The sequence below is a fragment of the Phacochoerus africanus genome, chromosome 1 (assembly GCF_016906955.1).
Source record: "Phacochoerus africanus isolate WHEZ1 chromosome 1, ROS_Pafr_v1, whole genome shotgun sequence".
Lineage (NCBI taxonomy): Eukaryota > Metazoa > Chordata > Mammalia > Artiodactyla > Suidae > Phacochoerus > Phacochoerus africanus.
Window position 1 is genome coordinate 287130441 of NC_062544.1, and position 25502 is coordinate 287155942.

The window sequence follows — 25502 nt, forward strand, 5'->3', positions numbered from 1 at the left end:
CCGTGTTGCTGTGGCTCTGGCGTAGGCCGGTGGCTACAGCTCCGATTCAACCCCTAGCCTGGGAACCTCCATATGCCGCGGGAGCGGCCCAAGAAATAGCAAAAAGACAAAAAAAAAAAAAAATTGGGCATTCCTGTTGTGGCTCAGCAGGTTAGGAACCTGACTAGTATCCAAGAGGATGCAGGTTCAATCCCTGGCCTCGCTCAGTGGGTTAAGGATCTGGTGTTGCCATGAGCTATGGTGTAGGTTGCTGTGGCTCAGATCCTGAGTTGCTGTGGTTGTGGTGTAGGGTGGCAGCTGCACCTCCAATTAGACCCCTAGCCTGGGAACTTCCATATGCCTTGGGTGCAGCCCTAAAAAGACAAAAGACCAAAAAGAAGAAAGAAAAGAAAAAAAATTATCTAAAATCCAGCAATTCGGAGTTCCTGCTGTGGCTCAGTGGTTAATGAATCCGACTAGGAACCATGAGGTTGCGGGTTCGGTCCCTGCCCTTGCTCAGTGGGTTAACGATCCGGCGTTGCTGTGAGCTGTGGTGTGGGTTGCAGACGAGGCTCGGATCCCGCGTTGCTGTGGCTCTGGCGTAGGCCAGTGGCTACAGCTCCGATTCGACCCCTAGCCTGGGAACCCCCATATGCCGCAGGAGCGGCCCAAAGAAATAGCAAAAAGACAAAAAAGACAAAAAAATAAAAATTAAAAAAATAAAAGTGATTATAAGGACCTGGCCTGCAGGTGGATCTGTCACCTGACTGCATCACCCTACCCCTGTGTCCAGCCCTGCTCCCCGCCCTGCCTGTGTCTGTGAAGAGTGGAGTGTGGGGGTACTGGGGGGCCCAGCTCCAGGGAAGGAATGACCTTCCCATCGCTGCCCCTGAAGATCACATGTGTGGAGGCAAAGGCGGACGCAGGCAGGCCTCTGTGTCCACGGGGGCCACCCACCAGCTAGACCTCGCCCACAGCCTCGCACTCAGCAGCGGCCAAGCCCTTCGGGGGGACAGGGAGGGGGTGCTGAAGCTTCCTGGTGGACGCCAACGCCCGCACAGAGCAGAGCCTTGGAGTGGAAACACAAGACCCCTTCCTGGTCCGTGTGGGGACGGAAGCAAGGCCCTGTGCCATCCACAAAAGTGACGGACATCCCCCCCTCCTGGCTGAAACAGTGACTGCAAGTCTCCCCAGGTGCTGGCTGAGATGCCTTACGTGCCCAATTTAAGCAATAACCTAATGCAAAGATTCCGTCACGGAAACCTGCAGGATGACGTCTGCAAGCGCCTGGGTGCCCGGCCAGCCGAGTACTCACCTTTTTCTGCTAGGGGCCTCACCTTCCTATCACACTCAAAAGCTCCCGTCCACCCCCAAGACGATAGGTGTGTTCATCTTTTTTTTTTTTTTTTGTCTTTTTGCTATTTCTTTGGGCCGCTCCCACAGCATATGGGGGTTCCCAGGCTAGGGGTTGAATCGGAGCCGTAGCCGCCAGCCTACGCCAGAGCCACAACAACGCGGGATCCAAGCCGCGTCTGCAACCTACACCACAGCTCACGGCAGCACCGGATCGTTAACCCCCTGAGCAAGGGCAGGGACCGAACCCGCAACCTCATGGTTCCTAGTCGGATTCGTTAACCACTGCACCACGACGGGAACTCCGTGTTCATCTTTATTTCCGCGTTTCACTCCGCTTTTTAGCACATCTCTAGTGCAGTCAGGATGGCTGTGGGCTTTGGCATGATTTTGGCATGGATCAGCTGGTGTACAGACGACTTATTGAGGGGTCCGTCTCCCCCGTGCATGCCACAGGGCGCATTTATTGCAGAATAAGGCGCAGGTGTGTTTGGCGCGGGCTCCGAGCTTTGCACTTGGTTCTGTGTCTCTAGCAGCGGGCTCCCGGCCTCCCACTGCGGCTGGGTACCACCCTGGACAGCCAGGCAGCACCGCCCTCCTCAGAACTGTCCTGTCCTGTCCCTTGTTCATTCCTCTTCCCAAGGAACATTCGACTTAAGTTTTCAAACCCTTTTAGTAGTTTGATTTGAAATATATTAGTGTTAGAGACTAATTAAGGATGAGCTGCCTTTTGGAAAAAAAAAAAAAAGAAGTATAGTTGATGGTGTTAATTCCTGCGTTAATTGCGGTAATTTTCTGCTGCTATACAGCAGGTGGCTCAGCCATGCAAAGAAGTCTGTTCTCCGTGTCTCTGAGTCTGTTTCTGCTTCACATATGCTAAGAACTGCCATGTAACACAAAATTAACGGAGTTACTGTAACGAACCTGACTAGCATCTATGAGGACATGGGTTCGATCCCTGGCCACAGTCAGTGGGTTAAGGATCCCTTGTTGTTGTGGTTGTGGTGCAGGCCAGAAGTTACAGCTCCGATTCGACCCCTGGCCTGGGAAGCTCCATATGTGGCAAAAAAAAAAAAAAAAAAAAAAAAGGCAATTAAGAAATTAAATCCAGGGATGTGGTATATGTTCTGTTTCTTTTTTCTTTAAAAAAAAATTACATGTTGGGAGTTCCCACTGTGGCTCAGCAAAAACGAACCTGTTTAGTCTCCATGAGGAGCAGGTTTGATCCCTGGCCTCGCTCAGTGGGTCAGGAATTTGGTGTTGCCACGAGCTGTGGTGCAGGTTACAGATACGGCTCAAATCACACGTTGCTGTGGCTGTGGAGTCGCCCGGCAGCTACAGCTCCGATTCAACCCCTAGCCTGGGAACTTCCATATGCCGCGGGGGTGGCCCTAAAAGAAAATGCGTATGTTAAGTATACCTTAATAAGAAGATATGCAGGCAAATAAATAAATAATAAAAATAAATAAAACAAATAAAATGGAATGTGGGCGCTGCAGACGGCTTCCTATCTTTAGCCCCAATTCTCTGCTATTTTGATTGGTGTTGTGAATACTTCCCATTATATTTTATTTCCTCTGTGTGTGTGTGTTTTGTCTTTTTAGGGCTGCACCCGTGGCATATGGAGGTTCCCAGGCTAGGGGTCGAATCAGAGCTATAGCCACCGGCCTACACCACAGCCACAGCAACACCAGATCTGAGCTGCGCCTGTGACCTACACACACCACAGCTCACGGCAACACTGGATCCTTAACCCACTGAGCGAGGCCAGGAATTGAACCGGCAACCTCATGGTTCCTAGTCGGATTCGTTTCTGCTGAACCACGATGGGAACTCCTATTTCCTATTTTTTTATTTGAAAACAAATCTATGCTTATCATTAAATTCAAACCCTGCTGAAATGTACAGATTAAAAAGTGAACCTGGAGTTCCCGTTGTGGTGCAGCGGAAATGAATCTGACGAGCGTCCATGTGGATGCAGGTCCAATCCCCGGCCTCGCTCGGTGGGTTAAGGATCCGGTGTTGCCGTGAGCTGTGGTGCTCATCACAGACGTGGCTCGGATCTGGTGTTGCTGTGGCTGTGGCGTAGGCTGGCAGCTGTAGCTCCAATTCGACCCCTGGCCTGGGATCCTCCATATGCCGTGGGTGTGGCCCTCAAAAGACAAAAAAATAAAAAGATGAACCCAGCTCACAGTGTTCCCCGTCCTAGCCCAGGGCCCACACCTGCGAGTCTCCTTCCAGAAGGATAAGTCTCCTTTCCCCTCTCTGATTCTTTGAAGCAAGCACGTCACCCTGGGCTCGAGGTGCTGTCCTTTGCAGCAGGTGCTGAGCTCATGTGGCCCTGCGCCTGCCCCACCGCCCCTGGCTCAGCTTCGTCCCTGGAGGGACACTTTGGGGGTTTCCCTTCCTTCACCCTCACATGTGATCACTGGCGGACGCCCCTCTGACCCTGGTCACCTTCTAGGGTTTTTTAAATTTAATTTAATTTAATTTTAAGGGCCAAACCTGCCGCCTATGGAAGTTCCCTGGCTAGGGGTCAAATCAGAGCTGCAGCTGCCAGCCCACACCACAGCCACAGCAACGCTAGATCCTTAACCCACTGCGCAAGGCCAGGGGTGGAAACCGTGTCCTCATGGACACTAGGCAGGTTCATTATGATGCGCCCCACGGGAACTCCCACCCTTCTGTTTTGTCCGCTGCATATTCAGCAGGACAGGACCTGGTGGGGACATGCCAGAAGGGATGTGCCCAGAGAACATTGGTGTCAATACCCGCGTCCACGTCCCGCCATGGCCAGGGTCCCAGCCCACCAGAATCCCTGGGGTGGGGGGCAGTGAGTGGCCAGCATCTTTCCTGGGGCTCAGGGCCCTGGGGGGGGGGGGAGGGCGCTGAGGACACTGGTGTGGGGGTGCCCTCCACAGTCCCTTTGACCTGGAAACTCCCTGCATGCTTTCTGCCTTCACACACTCAGGGCCTGGTCCCTGTCCTGTCACTCAAGGGCCTGGCTCTTCCTGGTGCCAGGCCATCGGCACTGCCCAGGCTGGCTCCCCTGTCCCTGCCAGGTGGGGGCTCACGTGCCTGTCCACTCAACACGCCTGTCCTGACCCTGCAGAGGGCAGGCCGGGTGGAGGCGGGGAGGGTGCAGCCCGTGGCCAGGAGATGCTGAAACCCAAGGAGATGACTTAGAGGACATCTTCAAAACATTTTCACAATATCTGACACAAACTGTGTCTAGAATATGTAAAGAACTATTACAAATCAATGATACAAACAAAATCTTGCCCGTTTTAAAACAGGCCAAGGCCTTGAACAGACCCTTTGCTCAGGAAGATACACCAGTGGCCATGAAAAGACACTCGAGAACGGCGGTCAAATTCCCACCGCAGAGAGACCCCCGCCCGCCCGCCCGCCCGCGTGGCCCCCAGCAGACACCACCAGAGCCAGTGCAGCAACTGGAAGCCTCATGCTAGGAAGGCCAAAGGGCACAGGCCCTTTGGAGAACTGTGCCCTCCCCCAGCTCCCCTGTGCCCGCTGGGCCAGGACTGCACTCCCGTCCGGCAGGACTGGGTCACAGAGGTTCAGTTCTGTCCCCAGCAGCCCAGATGCCCCCGGCAGGGGAGCAGACGAGCAGATGCCCACGGCTGGGAGGTGGGCAGGGGGACCATCGAAGCCGAGGGAGGAACCAGGCCGGTACTCGCAGCCGCGTGGAGGAACCCAGACGGACTCGGGTGGAAGGAGGGCAGGATGTGGGGGTTTCTCTCAGGTCGTTCCCTTTACGCCACATTCCAGAACCGGCGACAGGAGTCTTCAGTGACCCCGAGCAGATCAGGGCTACTTCCGGGAGGTGGCACCAGGGACCTGCCCGGGGAGATGGAAATGCCCTGAGCTGCGCTGGGCCGCCAGCCCAGGGCGAGCCCTCCTGCCAGACGCACACCGGCCCTCGGATCTACGCGTGTCCCGGCGAGGGGACTGCGCCTCCGAGAGGACAGAAGGGGAACGGGCTCCCGAGAGGCGAGGCGTCTGCAGATCCGTCTCGTCCTGGCCACGGTTCCCCAGAATCTCTCTCCACGGAAGGCAGGGGCGACGGGGACCTGCGGTACAGCACGGGGAACGCCACCCAGCGTTCGGGAAAAGAGCCTGGAAAAGAAGGGATGTGGGCACACACGTATAAGGGATGCACCTTGTTGTGCAGCAGAATTATCACAACCCTGTAAGTCAGCTCCAAAGCAACTTCAAAGAATGGAAAAAAATCCAAAATACCATGCAGGTCAACTTTATAGGACCAGTGATCTAAGAGCAAGACAAAAGAGGGCTCCTGGTGCTGCCGCTCCCTCCCTCTGCTCGAGGCCCCCCACCCCGATGTCCCACACCAGCACCCAGCCCCCCTCCCCAGCGGCCAGCTCTGCAGACCTGGAGCTCAGATGCTGGCGCTCGGGGGACAGACGTAGAACAGCAGACCCGAGCCATGTGGGGGTGGAGGTGTGAACTGGCTCCCGCCAGGCTGGCAGGGGCCACCCAAGGCCATCGCTGGCTCCCGGCCTCCTCCTCCGCGTGACTTCCGCTCTGGGCTGGGTCCCTCTCCGAGGGCACACACTCTTGGCTCCCCAGGGCTCCTGCCCTCTGCAGGGGCTGGGCACCTCTTAGTTGCCCCCCATTCCTGGGCTGCACCCCACTTCTCAAATGGCTCTGGTGTCAGCAAGCTTATCTGTGACCTGTGACGGGCTCAGTCTACCGACTGGGCCTCTGTCCCACGCCACTTGGCCTTCGACCCTCGGGCTGCGGGTTGCATTCTGTCTCAGGACAGGGCAGCAGACCCCACTTCCCAGCCAGCCGCCCTGTCTTCTGGGACTCTGACTCAGCTTCGGGATTCTAAATACCATCCCACAGCCTGACAAGTGGCATCAGCAGCCAGACCTGTCCTGATGCCATATGCATTCCTGACATTGCCACGGGTCCCAGGTCCCCTCCCAGCCTGCCCCTCCCATGACTTCCCTGCAGGTTCCCCACTTCTCCCACCCCAGACCCACTAAGTTTTCCTGTCCCAGCCCCCATGTGCCCTATGGGCTGAGTGTGGTTTGATCTCCGTAGGGGGCATATTTGACCTTCAGACTGGCTGAACGTGGAGGGCCTCATTTGCATGGGGAACAGGTGACCCAGGGGTGGGTGAAGCCTGGGCCATGGTCCATCCCCAGCAGGGAGTGAGCAGCCCAGGCAGGTCAAGGTCGGGGAAGGGGCATGGCAAGGAGACGTGGCCTGTGGCTTTGGGGGTTCTTCTCCTCAAAGGGGACTTGGAACCTGTAACAAAACCAATCTCATCCTGATATCGAATCCAAACAGAGTCAACAAAGAAAACCACAGACCAATATATACTGTGAATATATATGCAAAAAACCCTCAATAAAATATTAGAAAATCAGATTCAACAAGATATACAACAACCAAGTGTAGTGTATTCCAGGGATGCAAGGCTGGTTCAATAGTTGAAAAAAAAAATCAATCCATAGAATTTGCCACATTAACAGGCTAATGAAGAAAAATCACAATCACATGAATCAATTGCCGAAAAAGCACTTAACAACATTTGACACCCGTTCACAAGAAAAACTGTCATAAACATAGAAATAGAAGGGATTTCCCAAACATAATAAAGGGCATCTAGGAAAAACCTAGAGCTTTTTCCTTCTAGGATCAGCAAGGAGGCAGGGACCTCCACTCATCGTGTTTATCAGCAGAGTGCTGGGAGTCCCAGCCTGTGCAATAAGGCAAGAAAAGGGAACGGAAGGCACACGGACTGGGAAGGAAGAGATCACTCTGCCCTATTTACAGATGACACAGCCGTCTTTGCAGGAAATCCCGAAGATGCTGTAACAAGACAAAATGAAAATAGCCCCAGAACAAATCAAATGAATCTCCAAGGTTGTAGGATATAAGGCGAACAGGTGAAAAATCTGTCGTATTTCTAAACACTAACAATGAGTAATTGTTAGGGACACCAAAATAAAAATTAAAAGCACAAAGAGACACCAAAATTAAAATTTAAAGCACAAAAACAACTTACACTTGCTCAAAAAAATTTAAACCTTAGGTGTAAGTATAACAAACCGTATGTAGAATCTGTGCCGAAAACTATAGAACATTGACGAAAGAAATCAATGAAGTTCTGAATAAATTGAGAAACATACAAAGACAGAGTGGAAGCCTCAACCTAATAAATATGACAATTTTCCCCAAATTGTAATTTCTATCAACATCCTAGCAAGAATTTTTGTAGATAGAGACAAGACCAATCTAAAATTTATATGGAAAATCGAAGGAACTAGAATAGATAAAACAATTTTAAAAGAGAATAAAAGCAGAGTTCCCATTGTGGCTGGGTAGTTAACGAACCCGACTAGGATCCATAAGGACGCAGGTTTGATCCCTGGCCTCGTTCAGTGGGTTAAGGATCTGGGGTTGCCGTGAGCTGTGGTGTAGGTCACAGATGAGGCGCCGATCCTGGGCTGCTGTGGCTGTGGTATAGGCGGGCGGCTACAGCTCCAATTTGATCCCTAGCCTGGGAACCTCCATATGCTGTGGGTGCGGCCCCAAAAAGACAAAAGACAAACAAACAAAAAGGTATAAAATGGGAGGAAGTGATCTCACAGGGTTTCAAGATTTCTCACCTGGGTACAGTAGCCACGTATTTGCGGTATAGACAGAGGTTAATGGGACAGAAAGAGAACCCAGAAATAGAGCCACACAAATACGCCCAACTGATCTTTAAAAATTATTACTATTTTTTCTTTTTAGGGCCTCACTTGCAGTATATGGGCGTTCCCAGGCTGGGGGTGTGATCCGAGGTGCAGCTGGCGGCCTACACCACAGCCACAGCAACGCCCGATCCGAGCTGCATCTATGCCAGCCTACACCACAGCTCACAGCAACCCCGGATCCTTAACCCACTGAACGAGGCCAGGGATGGAACCCACATCCTCATGGATGCTAGTCAGGTTCATAATCCTCTGAGCCACAACAGGAACTCCCTAAAAATTAATTAATTGTTATTGCAGTAAAACACACAGAACCTAAAGTTACCTGTTTAACCATTTAGAAGTTTAAACCTCAGGAGCAATCGATCCATCGCAGTCGTCTGAATCACCACGCTGTCTGTCTCCGGAACCGCTTCATCGCCCCGAATGGAAACCTCGCATCTCTCAAGCAGTGACGCCTTCTTCCCCCACCTCCTGGAATCTGCTTTCTGTCTCCATGGAGTGACCTGGTTTGAGTATTTCACAGAAATGAAATCGCACACCAGAGGGCCTTTTCTGTCTGGCTTATTTCATTGGGTGCAGTGTTTTCGAGGGTCCCGCACGTTGTAACGGAGTGATATTTTATTGTATGGTGGACCTCACTTCATCCATTCTTCGTAGATGGGTGTTTGGGTTGTTTCCATTCTTTTTTGGTCTCTTTAGGGCCGCATGCCTGGCACATGGAGGTTCCCAGGCAGGGGTCGAATCAGAGCTGTAGCCGCCGGCCTACACCACAGGCACGGCAGATCTGAGGCACGTCAGCAACCTCCACCACAGCTCACGGCAATGCTGTATCCTTAAGCCACTGAGCAGGGCCAGGGATTGAGCCTGCGTTCTCATGGATGCTAGTTGAGTTCGTTAACCACTCAGCCACAGTGGGAACTCCATCCACTCTTTGGCTGTTGTGAATAGGGCTGCTATTTTTGTACAGGTTTTTTGCCTGAGTATCTGTTCTCGTCTTTTCGGGGCACCCACCCAGGAGAGGAACTGCTGGTCACACGGTAAAGCCATTTCAGGCATTGAGGAGACGCAGGACATTCTTGCAGAGTGACTGCGCCACCTCTGTGTGGGGATTCTGGTTTCTCCGCATTTTCCTTTCTCTCTCTCTTTTTTTTTTTTGTCTTTTCAGGGCCACACCAGCGGCATATGGAGGCTCCCCGGCTAGGGGCCACAGCCACGGCAACGCAGGATCTGAGCTGCGTCTTCGATCTACACCGCAGCTCACGGCAATGCCGGGCCCTTAACCCACGGAGCGAGGCCAGGGGTGGAACCCGCAAACCTCATGGTTCCTTGTCGGATTCTTTAGCCACTGCGCCACGACGGGAACGCCTCTCTGCATTTTCTTTGACGCCCGTTCTTGTCTGTTTTTTGATAAGAGCCGTCCTAGAGGGTGTGGAGTGGCGTCTCATTCGGTTTTCATTTTCGTTTTCACGATGAGTAGCAAGGTTGAGCATCTTTTCTTGGGAAACAGGCCCAGAGAGGGTCCCACAGGAGCTAGAGAGCAAGAGAGGGCGCTCAAGTCCCGGCGGAGTCACCAGGGGACAGTCCCTCCCCTGGTGCCCACCACCCAAGGGTCCTCGGGGGCAGGGCCAGGGCCTCTCCTGCTCTGCTCCTCCAGCTGGGGCTTGGGTTGCTGTCTGAGGGCCCCTGAAGTCATCCTAACTCAGGATTCCTGACACCTAGCACCCCGGCTCTTTGGGGAGAGCTGTCTGGGAGAAGGGCAAGATTGCGGTGTCCAGGCTTCCTTGAGGGGCCCAGGCCAAGCAGCCACGGGACAGGGTCCCCTCCAGGCCCGACCCGGCGGCTGGGACCTCCTCCTCCGTGATGTCTGGGCTAGTCATGCAGGGAGCCTGTCCTCCTCCTCGCGGGCAGGGAGTGCCTCACATGACCTGGGCACCCAAGGAGGGTCCCGAGGGCTGAGAGCACGGAGCTGGGCACCTCCATCCCAGGCCATTTCCTGGCTGTGTGACGTTGGTCAAGGTCCTTAACCTCTCTGATCTCCAGTCTCCCTGTGTGTAGAACGGGAATGGCAATACTCTGACCCAGCAGGGCAGTCCTGAGATTAGGTGCTCAGGACGGGGCCTGGTGTGTGGTGGGGCTGCGTGTCGGGTATGCAGCATGGCCACGCTGCGGCCAAAGCTCCAGAGCTCGCCCCTCGCAGAGAAACAGAGGCTCAGAGACGTGCTCCCGCCCCCAAGGGGCAGGCAAGCCGCTGCACCGCTGCCTGGAGGAGGGAGGCTCCAGTCCCGAGGGCAGTGACCTGGCTGAAGGCAGCGCGGCTCTCGCCCCCGCCCGTCTGTGGTCACCCAGGTCACACAACCCCGGGCGGCTCCAGGTCACCCGCAGGTTGGGGCAGCGGCGGAAACCCCCGGCGTGGCGGAAAGTCCAAAACACTACGGGAGCCTGTTTGCTAAACTCCAAGCCGGAGGCTGGGGACCCCCCCAAGTGGCCAGGCCAGCCTGACCACACAGGGCACCTGCAGGGACCAGGGCTTTTAAAAAGCAAAGTAAAGACTTTATCTTCTTGGCAGGTCCTCGTGTCCCTTGACGAGTTGGCTTGTGGCTCAGGTGTCCCCCACTCCACTCAGTCCCCCCACCCCAGGGGAGAAAATGCAACCAGGTGGGGTGTGACAATGATGCCCAAGGAACTAGGGGCTCTGGGCCGGTCACCCCAGGACACAGGCAAGGCCCTGACATCGGGGTACCTCTGGGTGTGAATGTGGGGGTCATGTCGGGCAGGCAGGCATGGCCCCCAAGCCCCACATCTCCAGGGCCACCCCCCCCAGCACTACAGCCAGTGGGCTCAGACCCAGAGGTGGGCAGCACCAGGGCCCTGCTCCCAGGTCCGTCCCCAGAACATTCTACAGGTGAGCCAGCCCGAGCGCTCCACACTCAGGTCCTGGCCCCTGAGATGACGCCCCCGCAGCCCTCCCCGCTGCCCCCCATGCCAGGCTCCAGGCCAGAGGAGCTCAGGTCTCCACCTCCGACCACCGCCTCCCCAGGCCTGCTCCCCAACAGCCCAGAACACCTGCCCTGGAGCGCCCAGAGAGGAGCCGTCAGGGGCCCAGGCCAGGAGGCTGGGAGGCCAAGGCAGGGCTCCCTCCGCAGGGGGTGGGCGCCCATAGCACCTCACCCTGAACTCCCACCTCAGCATAAAACATGAGAGCGGACACCCAGGAGAAGCGCCAGCGACAACCCCACCCAGGCGGCCAGGAGTCCCCTCCCCCTGCCCCTTGCAGCCGGTCCCAGCTCAGGGCTCCCCTGACCCCGGGCTTCCTGGAGCCACCCCCCCAGCCCCATCCACAAGCACCCAGCTTCCTCCCCTAACATAGACTGGCCCGGTCATTTCCCCCAAAAGTCCTCCCAGGCTCTGCAGCCTGATCGCAAGGCCAGGCCTCCCCCCCCGCCGCCCGGCCGGTGTCCCGTGTTCCTGCCCCCACCTGGCCCCTGCCCCCCTTTGCGGGAGCTGTTCACTCCTGGAGCCAGGGACCTCTGCCGCAGTCCACCAGGCAGCCCTGGGGTGTCTGTCCCCAGCCTCTGACCGCCCCCCCCAAGAAGGCTCCCAGGGTGTCTCCCTGGGCTGTGAGCCAGACAAAGACAGAGGCTCCCATGGCCCACACTCAGACATGCCTATCCTTGGAGTCAGCCGCCTTCTAGAAGCTTTAATTTCTAACACACCTGGGGGACTCCCAGTGGAATGCGTTCATTTTTAGTTTTTAGTCTTATGGCTGCACCAGCCTATGGAAGTTCCTGGGCCAGGGACTGAATCTGAGCTGCAGCTACGACCACGCGGGATCCTTTAACACACTGAACTGGGTTGGGGGTCGAACCCGCACCTCCTCAGTGAATGGAGCTGCTGCAGTTGGGTCCTTAACCCAGTGCGCCATGGGGGAACTCCTGGAACGTGGGGACTGAAGCTCAGAGAGGAAAGTGACTTGCTGGACATCACCCGGCTTCCAGGCAAGGCCCAGAGCTGAACCCACAGACACAGACCCAGGTTCCCCCTCGGACCCATCCTCCACCCCCAGGTTTGAGGCTCCGAGCAGCAGCTGTGGAGGCGCCCACGCCCCACCAGGATGCTACCCCAGTGCAGCCCATGGAGACTCCTTGTCCTGGTCTCTCTGAGCTGCTGGCGGACCTGAGCAGACCCGCAGGTGCCTGAGATGCTCGGGTGGGTGAACACCTGTCCTGGCTCCCTCCGTTTGAACAGGGCCCCAAGGGGTGCTGTCCAGAGCCACATTTTGGGAATTGAGTCAGGTCGGGCGCAGTCCTCTCTCGGTTACAGGGAAGTTTCCTTCCTGCCTCTGAGGAAGCTCCCTGTGCCCTGATTGGCTCAGACGGAGTGCCTTTGCTGTCTCCACCGCGAGCCAGGTATATCAGAGACCCACACCCGCGCTCGGCCCCGGGAGGCCGCTCAGCCCGCTCCGGTCCCCTCTCCACCAGCCAGGTGTGGCCGCCCAGGGCCCCGCGGCGCAGGGCAAGCGCGAGGCCAGGAGGCAGGCACGGCCCAGACATCCCACAAGTCCAGCGACGCCCCGAGGCCGCGGGACCCCAGGCGGGGAGAGGGAGCCCCCAGCCCCGCGACCCCGGGCCCCACGATGGCGGGCGAGGCCCGTGCGGGTGGGGACGGCGCGCTGCGCCGCCTCCTGAGGCTGCACCGCACGGAGATCGCGGTGGCGGTGGACAGCGCCTTCCCGCTGCTGCACGCGCTGGCCGACCACGAAGTGGTCCCCGAGGACAAGTTCCAGGTGGGCCCCAATCCAGACCAACAACGCCCCAGCCTTCCCGAAGCCCGCGCCCAGGAGCCCGCAGGGTCGCAGAAGACCGGTTCCACATGGACCCTCCCCTCCCCCGCCCCGCTCCTCCCCCCTCTCCCGCCCCCAACACCCTTCCCAGCGCCCAGCCCCAATGCCGCAGCCCCGCCCCCCGCCCCCCCCCACACCAACCTAGGGACCGGTCTCCGGGACAAGTTCCAGTGCCCCCACCCCAGATCCCCAAAGCCCCCTCCCAAACCGCCTCAAGCCTCCCTCCAAGCTGAGCATGGCCCCCTGGGATGGATTCCAGGCCCCCCCCCCCAGACCCCGGTGCCAGCCCCGCACGCCTCCAAGTCAAGGGGATGGAGGCAGGTGCCAGGGTGAGCCTTCGCCCTCTGTCACCGCAGCCGAAGTGGTGAGAAGGGGTACCTGGGGAGGGCAAGGCAGGACCCCCATCCCCTGCTTTGCTTCAGGAGACCCTGCGGCTGAAGGAGAAGGAGGGCTGCTCCCAGGCCTTCCACGCGCTCCTCTCCTGGCTTCTGACCCGGGACGCGGCCGTCATCCTGGACTTCTGGAGGGTTCTCTTCAAGGACTACAACCTGGAGAGATATGCCAGGCTGCAGCCCATCCTTGAGAGCTTCCCCAAAGGTGGGGGCACGGGGGCTGGAGGCCCCCGCCCCACCTCCCTCGCTGCGGCAGCTGAGTCGTCCTCTGAGCCCCAGCTGGATGTGAGCGGGAGGGGGCGTTTAGGGACGTCACCCAGACCGCCTGGGGTTCTAAGAGGCCAAGGGCCTCACCCACCGAGCTGGGCTTGTCCGAGCTGGGCTTGAGGCTGGGCCTGCCCCTGTGTGCCCCCCAGATGTGGACCTCAGCCAGCCCCGGAAGGCAAGGAAGCCCCCGGCCAGTTCCAAGGCCACTGTGCTGCTGCCCAGGCCCCCTGCCAAGAGGAAGGCCCTGGAGGAGCCGCGGACCACCCCGCCCACAGCCCTGTCCCCGAGGGCCACCTCCAGCCCAGGTACCCAGTGTGAGGAGCGGGGGAGGGGAGGGGGCACAGATTCCCCCCCACCCGGGAGCCTGACACCCTCCTTCACACCAGGCCCTGGGACCATCTGCCCTTCCTGCTTGGCCCAGAGCCAGCCTAGCAGAGGGCCCTCTGGTACTTGGCCGGGCACCCTGGATGGGTCCGGCAGCCCTGCTGCCCCCTGGGGGTGTACCTTCCCTCTCCTGATGGGCGCCAGAGCTGGGAAAGCAAGGGGACCTGCCGGAGTTGGGGAGATCCCACCTGGGCTCTCCACCTGCCCCCAGCCTTGGCCCAGCAGGGACAGGGGGGCCAGGCTGTCTCTGCTCCCCCTACCCCCCACCAGCAGGCTCCCAGGCCAAGGCCAAGCCCTCCAAGAAGCCGGACAGCAATGCAGAGCTACAGTGCCTCCCGCTGGGCAATGGTGAGCAGGCTGGAGGTCAAGGTGTCAGGGCGCCCCCCCCAAAGCCTCCACGGCTCCTGGGAAAGGGGGGATGCCCAGGCTCACCCCACCTGTGCCCACCTGAGTGCCCGGTCCTTCAGGGCGGGCTTGGACTCTGCTTCCTCCTGAGAGTCCTCCTTGGTCCCTGGGCTGGATACAGCCTGGGACCCCAGAGGCCCCAGCGCCGACCCTGGGGACGGTGCCTCCCTCAGCACAACCGAAGGCTGCTGCCCAGGGTTCCCGCTCATTCCTGCCCGCCGTGTCCAGTCAGCTCACACGCCTCCTAGCACACTGCATTCGTGTCCACACACACACACACACACACACACGCACGCTCGCGCGCACACCAGGGCTGTCGCTGCGCTTACACGTGGGCTGTCCGTCCGTCTGTCTGGTCTGCCCTGGAGGAAAGAAGGAAGGATTCTGACTCCCCACTGGCCGTGCTCAGGGCCGTGTCCCAGGGGCTGAGCCCATCTTGTGTCCCCTCCCCCAGGAATTCAGACCATGTCCACTTCGGTCCAGAGAGCCGTGGCCGTGTCGTCCGGGGACGTCCCAGGGGCCCACGGGGCCCTGGAGGGAATCCTCATCCAGCAGGTGTTTGGCTCAGGTAGACACGGCACTGCCAGGGGGTCCGCGTCCCCACTCAGCTCCGTGGCGGCTCCAGGGCAGCGGGACACGGACTAGGCGGCCAGCGCCCCCACTCCCTGCAGTGGGTCTGCCTCCTAGGAGGGCTGGGGCTGGGCGACTCTGGACTGTCTGAGCAGCACCCGCCCCCTGCCCCACGCCTGCACCCCTCCTCCTCAGTCGCTGTGCTGGGCACCCTCTGGGGATGCTGAGGACCCTGGGAGCTGACGCGGGCTCTGGCCTCACCCACCAGGGAGGGTCCCGAAGACCCCTGCAGTAGTTTCTAGGGCTGTTATGACAAAGTGTCACAAACTAGGTGGCTCAAAGCAGCAGCAACTCCAAAATGAAGGTGCGGGCGGGGCCCCGCTTGCTCTCTGGGGAGGCTGTAGGCAGAACCCTCCCGGCCTCCCTGCTCCTGGTGCTACCTGCAACCCCCCTCCCCGGGCTTGTGGCCACGTCACTCCAGCCTCCTGGACACAGTCTCCTCCCTGTGTCTGTCTGCGTCCTCTTCTCTTCCCATAAAGACACTGGCATTGGACCTAGGGTCCAGAGTGAGCCCATCTTAACCAATTCCACCAGCAAAGACTCTACCTGCAAGTGAGCTTGCCTTCCGGGGTTCCAAGAGGCCATGAACCTGGGAGACATGCTTCCCCAGGGAGTGGACCCCTCCGTGTGCAGGACCCTGGCCCCAGAGCTCTGGGGGAAGGAACAGCAAGCTGTACAGCCCCCTGCCCGGCCCCCCCTCTCCCCCCCAGCTGGCTCCAAGAAGTGCATCCAGGTTGGGGGGGAGTTTTACACTCCCAGCAAGTTTGAAGAGCCTGGCGGCGGCAGCGGCACCAAGAACAAGACCCGCAGCGGGGGCGGCGGCCTGAAGACCGTGGTCCGAGCCAAGGGGCCCCAAACGGTTGCCCCTGTAAGCACTGCCCGCCGCCCCTGGGGAGGCCTGGCCCTGGGCCCCCTCCCAGCGCACCCTGGGCAGCAGGGGCAGCTCTGGGTCCAGAGCTCTCCTGGGGGAGGGGGACTGCCCCTCCTGCCCGCTGCATCCCTTGCTGGTGACCCTCCCTCTCCTTCGCAGGGTGGAGGCAATTCGAGGACCGGCCAGCAGGACAGGGCCCCAGCCCCTCCTGCCCTTCCCAGTGAGCCCCAGCCGCACCAGGTAACGCCCAGCCTGTCCCCAGGATCCCAAGGGTGAGGGTGGCTCCCTCTTCACCTGGCCGCCTGGCCGGGGCACTGGTTGCAAGGGCTGGAGGACAGGGTCGAAGCTGCTGTTCGCAGAGTGGAGCTCTTTTTTTCTTTTAGTAGTATTTTTTTTTCTTTCTGATAGTACGCAATTGCAAAAATTCTTAAGTCAGAGCGAGCAAGTCGGCCTGGGCTCTTAAACCCACAGTGTTCGGTCCAGGCACAGGCTCTTCCGAGTCTCACAGCTGTGCCCTCGGGGGGAGGGAGGGGCGAGCGGTGCAAACTGTCGGGCTCCCAGCACTGTTTCTGAACAAGGAAGAACCAGCCATCTATTCCAGCACCTTCTCCAGAGACTGCTGGGCCCTGGGCACTCAGCAATGAGCAGGACCCCTGCCCGCCCCCAGGAGCTCCCAGGCTGGCAGAGTTGGGGTAGGGGGGTTGCTACCCGGGGGGCTTCTGAAGGAGGTGGCATCCAGCTGGGTGCAGTAGGCACCTTCCAGGCTGGGGTGCAAGCGGAGGGGACAGAGGCGGGGGGGTGGGGGGAACACTGCTGGGCCTGCCCCTCCGCTGCCCTGTGTGGGGTGGGCTGTAGTCTCACGGCCGCGTGGAGCACAGGCACCCACGAGACACCAGGCTCTCCTAAGAACTGTCCTTCCCGAGGGGGATGGACCCAGGAGGTGTTCGGGGCTACCGTCTCAGACAGAGGGGCCTCGGGGAGCCCTGGGGAGCAGGCAGGCAAGGCGGAATTCCAGGCAGGAAGCAGGCTGGGGACCTGGGTGCCCCTGGGGGATGCTGCCCGGGGAGCCGCCTGGTGGGGGACGTCTCGCCGGGAGGGCGCCCATCCCGGGTCCCGCAGAGGATGCCTGTCTCCCGACTGCGTCAGAAGAACGAGGACGAGTGCGCCGTGTGCCGGGACGGCGGGGAGCTCATCTGCTGTGACGGCTGTCCCCGGGCCTTCCATCTGGCCTGCCTGTCCCCGCCACTCAGGGACATCCCCAGGTGAGCCTGGCCCTCCGCCCCCACCCGCCGACCCCGAGGGGGCGTGTCCAGAACTCTCCCATCCGGAGGGCGGAGAGGCCTCGAGCAGAGCTGACCGGAGGATGGCGGAGCAGAACGGAGAGGCCGTCCTGTCCCTTCTCACCCCATCTCCCCAGACCACACTCCCCTGCGCAGCTGACTGAGCAATGTCTGAGTCCAAGGGGCAGGGGGGCACAGAGGCCACAGAGCTGCCCCCATCCTCAGCCCACGCAAGGCCTCCTGCACCCCCTGTCCTGGCCCATGCGGGGGGCGGGGGGCACTGCCCTCCCCACCCGCTCCCACAGCCCCAGGGCTCTGGTCTGGGCGAAGAGCACTGGGTGGGAGTTGTGGTCCCGGCCCTGCCCCCACTCGCCGCTTGGCCTTGCCCAGGTCTCATTTCTGAGCTAAAACAAAGGGGTTTGGCCGGGGTCCTCTGGCTCCGTTCCACGCTGCCCGCCTTCCATTCTCTTCCTGCCCTTGACCGGCTCCGCTCTGCGGGCACCATCCCCCATGGGAACCAGGGCCGTGCCAGCGATGTAACAGGCCAGGCACAGGCCGCTGCTGGGCAGGGTATGGGGAATTCTTGGGGCTCACCAAGGAAGCACCAGGGGTGACTGCCCTGGCATCCTGCTCTCTTGCTGACTGCTGGGCAGGCCCTGCCTCCACCGCTCAGCCCACTTCCCCCGCTGGCCCTCCTTCCCCACCTGGGAAAGGGCGGCCTGGAGGAGCCCCAGGCCTCCCCTGCGCTGGGGGTTGCGAGTCTACTGTCCCCTCTGCTTTGCTCTGCTCCTCTCTGGCTGACAACGACATGAGCAGCGGGACCTGGAGGTGCTCCAGCTGCCTCCAGGGACGATCCCAGCAGGACCTGCCCCGGGCTGAGGGGCCCCGGCCCCAGGAGCCGCCTGCAGAGGCCCCGGTACGCACAGCCCACTCCCAGACTCTCCGTCCTCCTGCTCCCTGCCTCCTGGCCACTCCTGTGGGTCAGGCCCGCCCCCCGCCACAGGGCCAGGCACCCCTGCCCCAGCCTGGCCCCACCGATTCAACTTTCTCCTGTGGGGCCGTGGGGGCGCTGGCCCCTGGGAAGCAGCCCTTACAAGGACCCGGTTTCTCAAGCCTCTGATGTGGGGGCCCCGGCTGAGTCAGGGGATGTACTCTGACTACTGATAATGTTCTCCACGAATGTTCTGAGTGTTCTGTGGCCACAAAGACATGAAGGATGTGACATGTGCCCCAGTATGTGCTGTGTCTCCTGGGACAGCCTGTGAGGTCCCGGGGCTCCTGCCTTCACGTGGGGAAAGGGCCGGGGACCCTGCGGGGGCCACAGAGCCAGGAACTGCACCTGGGCCTCTCCCACCTGCGGGTTCTTCCCACAACACGGGCCCGCGGTTCCCAGAGTCCCAGGGGTCATTAACTCCTGTGCCGTGCTGGGCAAGTTCCCTATGGCCCCTCGGAGCACTGACCCTCTGGTTCCAGGTCCTCGTGGGACTGAGGTCAGCTGGAGAGGAGGCTAGGGGACTGCCCAGGGAGCCCCCAGCGGGAATGGATGCTGCTGTCACCTACAAGCACCTGCTGGCCCCACCTTCTGCAGTCCCCCTTCCTGTGCTGGACCCCTCAGCCCTGCGCCCCCTACTGTGTGTGGGCCCTGAGGGGCCACAGGTGAGGGGGGTGCTGGGGTCCAGGTGGTTGTCCTCAGGGAGCTCGGGGTCTAGGGGCAGCCAGGGAAGCTGAAATAGGAGAGGACAGGCAGGGGGAAGGAGGCAGGAGTCAGATGGGCGTTAGGGCTGGGGGCTGGGGGAGGCCCCTGCAAGGAGCAGCCAGGCTGGTCCTGGGGAGGGCGGTCGGGTGGGAGCAGGCTGGAAGGAGGCACGGGGGCTGCTGGGGCTGTGAGGTTACCCAGAACCAGGTGGGAGCTCTGAGAGGCAGGGGGAGGGGACTCCCGGAGGGATTTGAGGGGACGGGGGTGTGACCCTTCTCTCTGGATCTTGAAACCCTCATTACACCTGTCTCACAAAGATACGGCTGTAAACGGGGCGGTTTGGAGCCCCAGGCCTCCCAGCCCCCTTTGGAGTAGCGTCCTTCCGGGGACCCCCGACCAGCCCCAAGAGGGAACGAGGTCGGAGCGCCTGGTTTCTCCAAGTTAGAGGGCCCTTGACTTCCCTTGGCCGGGATCCCGAAACCTTGCCGCCCGTCGCCGCGCCCCTCCCAGCCGTTCAGCCCCGGCGGGGTCCAGGGGACCGTGCACTTCTCCCCGTCCCGGGTCACTGCGCCATCGTCCGTCCGCAGGGCCCAGCGTCCGGCGCGCGATGCGGCGTGTGCGGAGACGGCGCGGACGTGCTGCGATGCGCACACTGCGCCGCCGCTTTCCACTGGCGCTGCCACTTCCCCGCGGGCGCCGCCGGGCCTGGGTGAGAGCGGGGGCCAGGGAGGGGAAAGGGGAGGGGCGAGAGAGGGCGGGTGCCCCCCGCCCCGCCACCGCTCCGCGAACCACCCTCTAGAGTGGGCGCCCCCAGCTCTGCGCAGCCCCGCAGCCTCTTCTCTCTCGCCAGGGCCTCCCCGCGCTGCCGATTCTGCTCCGGAGACCCCGCCCCCTGCCCCGCCCCCGGGGCGGGAGCGCCGGCCGCTAGCCCCGCCCCCAGCCCCGCCCGCCCGGCTCCTGGGACCCCCAAGCTCGGTGCAGCCGCCGGCCCTGCGGCGCAGGTGAGGGGGCGTCGCCGCGGGGCAGGGGGTTGGGGGAGCTCATGTCCATGGGTGGCTCGGGGCGCCCGCCTCGGGGGTGTGCGCCTTACCTCCCAACCGTGTGTTCATTGCGTACATACAGTATTTTTGTTTAAATCGACTCCCGTTTGATAACTTAAATCTACTTACAACAGCCACCCTCCTAAGCAACGGTGGCTATGAAGTCACCGGTTGGATGCAGGCCCGTCTCACAGTCACCCCAGGCCCAGGGCTCCCCTAACCCCCAGCACCCCCCTGCCCCCGGCCGCGGAGTGCCATCCTGGGGTGGCTGGGGGTGGGGTGGGGTGGGGGTGGGGCAGGGAGAGCCGGAAGGCGCTTCCACACCAGGTGTGAGCGAGCCCGAACACTCCACGAGCGCGCGTGAGCGGGTGCTGGCATCCCGCCCCAACCCCCATCCCAGGGGGACGGGGACGGTGGGGAGTGGACCCCAGCCTCATTTCTGATCTTTACTTCCCAGGGCTTCCTCAAAACCTGGGGGGTCCCTCTGTGGCTCCCCTTCAGAGGCCTCCGGGAGATGGGCGTGTGCCCTGACTGCCTCAGTGGGGGCCTTCCTGACCCCATCCCTGCCCCCGAAGAGTCCTGGGGCCCAAAGTGGTGATGACCTCGTCCCTCCTACTTGCCAGCCCCCTTCATACCCCTGGGACCTGGCACTTGGGGCTCCCACCTGTCTCCTTGGGCCCACCGGTCGGCACTGCCGGTGCTGAGCCTCCACCCGGGGCTGGTGGCACCTCCAAGGGCCAGTGGAAGTGTCACGATTTCACTCTTTGAGCTACAGATCGGGCAGTTTCACGTGGTTCACTTAGAATGGCCTTGCCCCCCACACCTCACCCCCGGCCGCCCTGGCCCCCAGCTGGGGAGCCAGGGGCACTCGCCTCATCCCCTGCGCTGGCCCCGGCCCAGGGGTTGGCTCCGAACACTTGGATGGCTGAAGGGCTGACGTGGGTTTGGGCACTTTCCTCCCTGGGCCTCAGGTTTCCTGTTGGGAACAAGGTCCCTCCTGACTGGCCTTTCCCCAGAGCCCTGGAGGCAGGCAGGCCTGGGGCCTTGGGCAGCCACCTTCCGGGGGTGCAGGGGCCCTGGGCAGGCAGCCGTGAGCTGGCTCACGTGCACTCTGCTTCTGTCCAGGGAGTTAGATGCTAGAATTCAGTTCCCAGGGTCCTGCCTGGAGAAGCACATGGCACCGCACCGCCCCGGCCCCTGCTGCCTCCAGGGGGGAGCCCTGCTTCCATGAGGATGAGCCCAGCAGGGGTGGGGAGGCTGGAGTGACCTCCTTCTTTTTCTGGGTTCCAGGCGGGGGATGATTCTGCTGGTCATGAGCCTGTTCTGCACAGGGATGACCTAGAGTCCCTCCTGAGTGAGGTATGCGTCACGCGGCCAGGTGCACCCACCTGCGCCCCCTCCCCCCCACCCCCCACCCCGGCCCCAGGCCCATGAACCCAGCCAGCACCCAGGCCTTGGGAGGGCCTGGGAGACCCTGCTCTGGGCACATCAAAAACCACAGGCCCAGAGTTCCCCTTGTGGCTTAGTGGGTTAAGAACCTGACATAGTGTCTGTGAAGATGCAGGTTTGATCCCTGGCCTGGCTGAGGGATTAAGGATTTGGCGTTGCTGCAAGCTGTGGTATAATTCGGAGGTCCAGCATTGCTGTGGCTGTGGTGTAGGCTGGCAGCTGCAGCTCCAATTCCAGCCCTGGCCCAGGAACTTCCATATGCCACACGAGCAGCCCTAAAAAAGAGAGAGAAAGAAAAAAGGCACAGGCCCGCATCACTCCAGATGGCGCTGACCCCTCCGGGGACAAACGAGCCAAGGGGGGCCCGCCCCTCCCCTTTCTAGCTGCCCTGGAGGCCCCGTGGCCTGGACCCTGGAGCTGGTGGCTGCAGAGTCCTGGCACCAGGGTGGCTGAAGCGGGACGCAGAGGCTGTGACTCCCCCGGGTAGGGGGTGGTGGGTGGGCACCCTGGAACCTCCCCCCTCGCGGAGTTCTCGCATCCCCTCTCAACCCAGGCCTCTCCCCCGCAGTGAACAGCTTGAATCACTGCCAATAAAAGATGACCTGATAGAAACAGTCAGACGCCTCCAGCTGTCCCCAGACCCCAGGTGGCCAGCACGTGTCCTCCTTGTGGCACCTTGGGGATCCCAGCTGACCACAGGGGCTGTGCCCTGTGTGGTGGGCTAGGTAGGGACAGGTCCTGGACAGTGCAGGAGTCTTTAGTGACCTCAGGGTCCCAGAGGGCCAGGGGTGACCCAAGGTGCCAATACAGGTGGACAGAGGGCGGCAGATTCACAAGGCCCTTTTGGTCCAGGTCACCCGACTCCTCAGGCTATTAGGTGTCCTCACGGCTCCCCCAGCCCTGTCGGAGCGTCAAGCCCGGAGCAGAGTGGGCAGAGTGTGGCCCTGCCAAGCCCCCCGGGAAGAGGCCAGGAGAAGGCAGATCAGTCCTGGTGGCTGTGCCCGGGCTTATGACATGTTCAGAGGAGCTCAAGAGGAGGGGCCCCCCGTGGGGTGGGGGGCTCAGGCCTCATTTCCCCTCCTCTGACTAGGACTGGGTTGGAGGGTACCTTCCTGTCACGATGGTGGGCCATCCGCCGAGGCTCTGGCCAGGGCCTGAGTCCCCGTCTCTGCTCTGTCCGCAGCACCCCTTCGACGGCATCCTGCAGTGGGCCATCCAGAGCATGTCCCGCCCGCTGGCCGAGGCGCCCACCTTCCCCTCCTGATGGGCCACCCACCGCGCTCTGAAAGGAACAGAGGGGTCACGCACCCTCCCCCCGGCAGCTGGCCCGGTTAGGACCAGGAACTGCGAGTTCCAAGGGCTGTCCCCTCTCGGCTGGTCAGCAGCCCTGTCTGAGGGCTGAAAGCCATCATGTGCGCGGAAATTAAAGTCACTTCCGTGGGCTTGACGTGCCCTCCAGTGTGGTGTGTTTGTCTGGGGGTTGTACTCCTGTTTCTGATGCCTGCCTGTCGGCTGAGCGGGCCGTAGTGGGAAGAGGATGCAGGACTCCCCTGCCCCCTCCTCTGCCCCGGGAGGCCTGGCCCCGCCCACCTCTGCCTACCCCCCTGCTCCTGCCTCCTCTGGTCCGCAGAGGGTGAGCTGGTCCCCACCGGGGCCTTTGTACAGGCTACCCCTCTGCTTTCTCATCGTGGGCGCTCGGCTCCCCTGCCGCCTTCTCGTTCCTTCACTCAGGGTCATTTATTCGGGAAACCTTCACCACCGTGGCTCTTCTCTGTGCTGAGCATTGGGGTCCCAGGGGGCCATTCCGGTGACAGATCGCTCACAAGGAGGGTGGCCTCAGGCGGAAGCAGGAGACAGGACCGTGGTCAGAGCTAGTGGGGTGTGTCCCTGGCACAGACGTGAAGTCAGGTGACACGTGGCTCGGGAGGGGGCAGCACTGTGCTTATTGGCTCATGGCCCGACCCCGGGAGACAGACGGGCAGGACAGTGCTCTTTCCCAGTGGTGTCTGTCCCCCCGTAACGGCCACTGGGGGACCTGGGACCCTGCCTAGTTCTCACCACGTCCCTGTCCCCAGGACCTGGCACAGCTGCCGGGTCAGTGCTGGTGGAAGGAGATGGCAGGGCTGTCTAGTCCCCCACCTACTGGGACCCGGGGGGTAGAATGAGGATCAGAGCCCTGGGGGAGGGGCATGGGGGCAGAGGTGGGGCATGTGCTGATTTGGGACCTGTGTCTTGCGTCCCCACCCAGGGGTCCAGGCAGGGACAGCAGCACGAATAGGGGTCCAGGCTTGAGACTCACAGCCCTTGGATGCTGGGGGGTGTAGCGGCTCACCCAGCCCCTCCGGAGACCCTCTGTGCTGGGCACACATTCGGCAGCCTTTGCGGGGTGGGGGTGGGTGGGGCTTGGGTGTAGGCCAGGGACCACGCTGGGGGGGCAACCAATGCCCTCCAGGGGGGTAGTGCCCCTGCCACAAGGTCGAGATGTTTATTCAACAGGGACCCACTGGTGAGGGCCCGGTGTCACATGAGCGGTGGGCAGCTGTCCCAGGCCTGGCAGGGCAGATGGCAGTGCACAGAGATGCCAGGAGGGACACGGTGGCCATGGCTGCATGTGGACTGTCCCAGCTTGGAGGCTGGATCATGTCTGTGGACAAGGGAAGACCCAGAGGAGGGAGGTCTGGGGAGGGCTGGTGGGGGGAGGGCCGGGCAGGGAGGGGGGAGCCCTCCCCACCAGCCCAGCTGCTGTCCCTGCTCCCACCCCCGCAGGAGGAAGCAGGGCTGGTGAAGTGTGGGGGTGACATGGGGGGACTGTGGCAGTGGTGGGGGTATGTTGGGGAACAGGGTGAATCCGGATGTCACAGATACCCTGCCCCTTGGTGTCCACACCCCCAGCACCCCCGCAGCCACTAAGCACAGACGTGCCTGGCCCTCCTCTCAGCCCACAGCAGCCCTGGCACCACAGGGTGGCACCTCGGCATCTGGAGACCCCAGCCTCAGCAGAATCCCTCCACCGACAAGCCCACAGACACCCAGCCCGGGACTCAGTGCTCCCACTGGCGGCCTGGTGGCCTCCACTGCACCCATGTCGCTTCCCTCGAATTCAGGAAATGTCACTCAAGACTCAAGCCGGGGCCACGCGGCAGTCGGAGTCCCATCCGCGGTGTGCACGGAGGGAGGCGGTGGAGGGCTGTGTGTGCTGCAGCTCCAGGCCTGCCCCGCTGTCGGCAGCCGCGTCTGGTGGCCTTGTGCTCACCCAGCATTTTCAGCAGAGTGGGCGACCCGCAGAGATGGTCCGCCTTCAGAGGGGGCTGGCAGTGCTGGCTGAAGCCCCCGCGCTTTGCTTTGAGGCTCAGGAGCTGACCGTCCATCTTTCTGTCTGTCTTTCTATGGGGCTGGAAGCTGGTCTTGCTGGTCCAGCATCAACAGCATCCGGCTGTGTACCCCCTGAGGCGTTTGTCCACCCAGAGGGGAAGCGGGCACCAGCCAGCGGTTACATTGGTACATCCGTCTGCAAAACACTGTTCCTATGCCAGAGCACCACCCACCAAGTGGCTCAGACCACAGATTTTATCTCCTCTCAGTCTGAGGTCCACTTTGTGCAGGGCTGGTTCCTCCCAAGGCCTCGCTCCCGCGTGTGTAGACGGCTGTCTTCTCCTGCGTCCTCACGTGGTCGTCCCTCCGTGTGTCCATGTCCTGACGCCTCTCCTTTGTAGAACGCCAGTGCCCGTCGTCACAGCCTCTCTCCCAACACAGCCATGCTCGCAGGTACTGCGGGCTGGGGCTTCTGCACCTGAATTCGGGGGTGGGACGGGGTGCGCCGCTGCTCTCCCTGGCCCGCCTCTAGTCAGGCTCCTCTGGGTCGGCCCAACCTTCTGTCCTTGGTCCTTCGTCAGTGTGAGCAAGAATCCTGCCAAGTCCGTTCAGGGGGACCCTGGAATAGCATCACTCCTGCCATCTGAGCTGGCGGCATACGGACGTCCGCAGGCTAGGGGTCGAATTGGAGCTGCAGCTGCCGGCCTGCACCACAGCCACAGCAATGTGGGTCCCGAGCCTCGATCAGTGGTTAAGGATCCAGCATTGCCGTGAGCTGTGGTGTAGGTGGCCGACGCAGGTTTGGCCCTAAAAAGCAACAACAACGAGAAGGGACGAGGGGACTCAGGCCTC

General features: G+C 61.1%; 1 protein-coding gene across 1 annotated transcript; it reads left to right on the forward strand.

Annotated features, from left to right (window-relative positions):
• The first annotated feature begins 12717 nt into the window (after positions 1–12717).
• On the forward strand, positions 12718–22785 carry AIRE (autoimmune regulator). Its single transcript, XM_047753472.1, has 14 exons — positions 12718–12867; positions 13347–13521; positions 13733–13888; positions 14241–14315; positions 14827–14940; positions 15713–15870; positions 16033–16113; positions 17020–17135; positions 17970–18069; positions 18627–18809; positions 19437–19558; positions 19700–19850; positions 21180–21248; positions 22522–22785. The coding sequence occupies exons 1-14, from the start codon at positions 12718–12720 to the stop codon at positions 22600–22602; spliced, it is 1731 nt and encodes a 576-aa protein (XP_047609428.1). The 3' UTR covers positions 22603–22785.
• The last annotated feature ends 2717 nt before the right edge of the window (positions 22786–25502 follow it).

Coding starts and splice junctions, on each gene's coding strand:
- AIRE (XM_047753472.1), top strand. CDS start 12,718: ATGGCGGGCGAGGCCCGTGCGGGTGGGGACGGCGCGCTGCGCCGCCTC. Junction 16,114..17,019: donor GTGAGCCCCAGCCGCACCAG/GTAACGCCCAGC, acceptor CGACTGCGTCAG/AAGAACGAGGACGAGTGCGC. Junction 21,249..22,521: donor TAGAGTCCCTCCTGAGTGAG/GTATGCGTCACG, acceptor CTCTGTCCGCAG/CACCCCTTCGACGGCATCCT.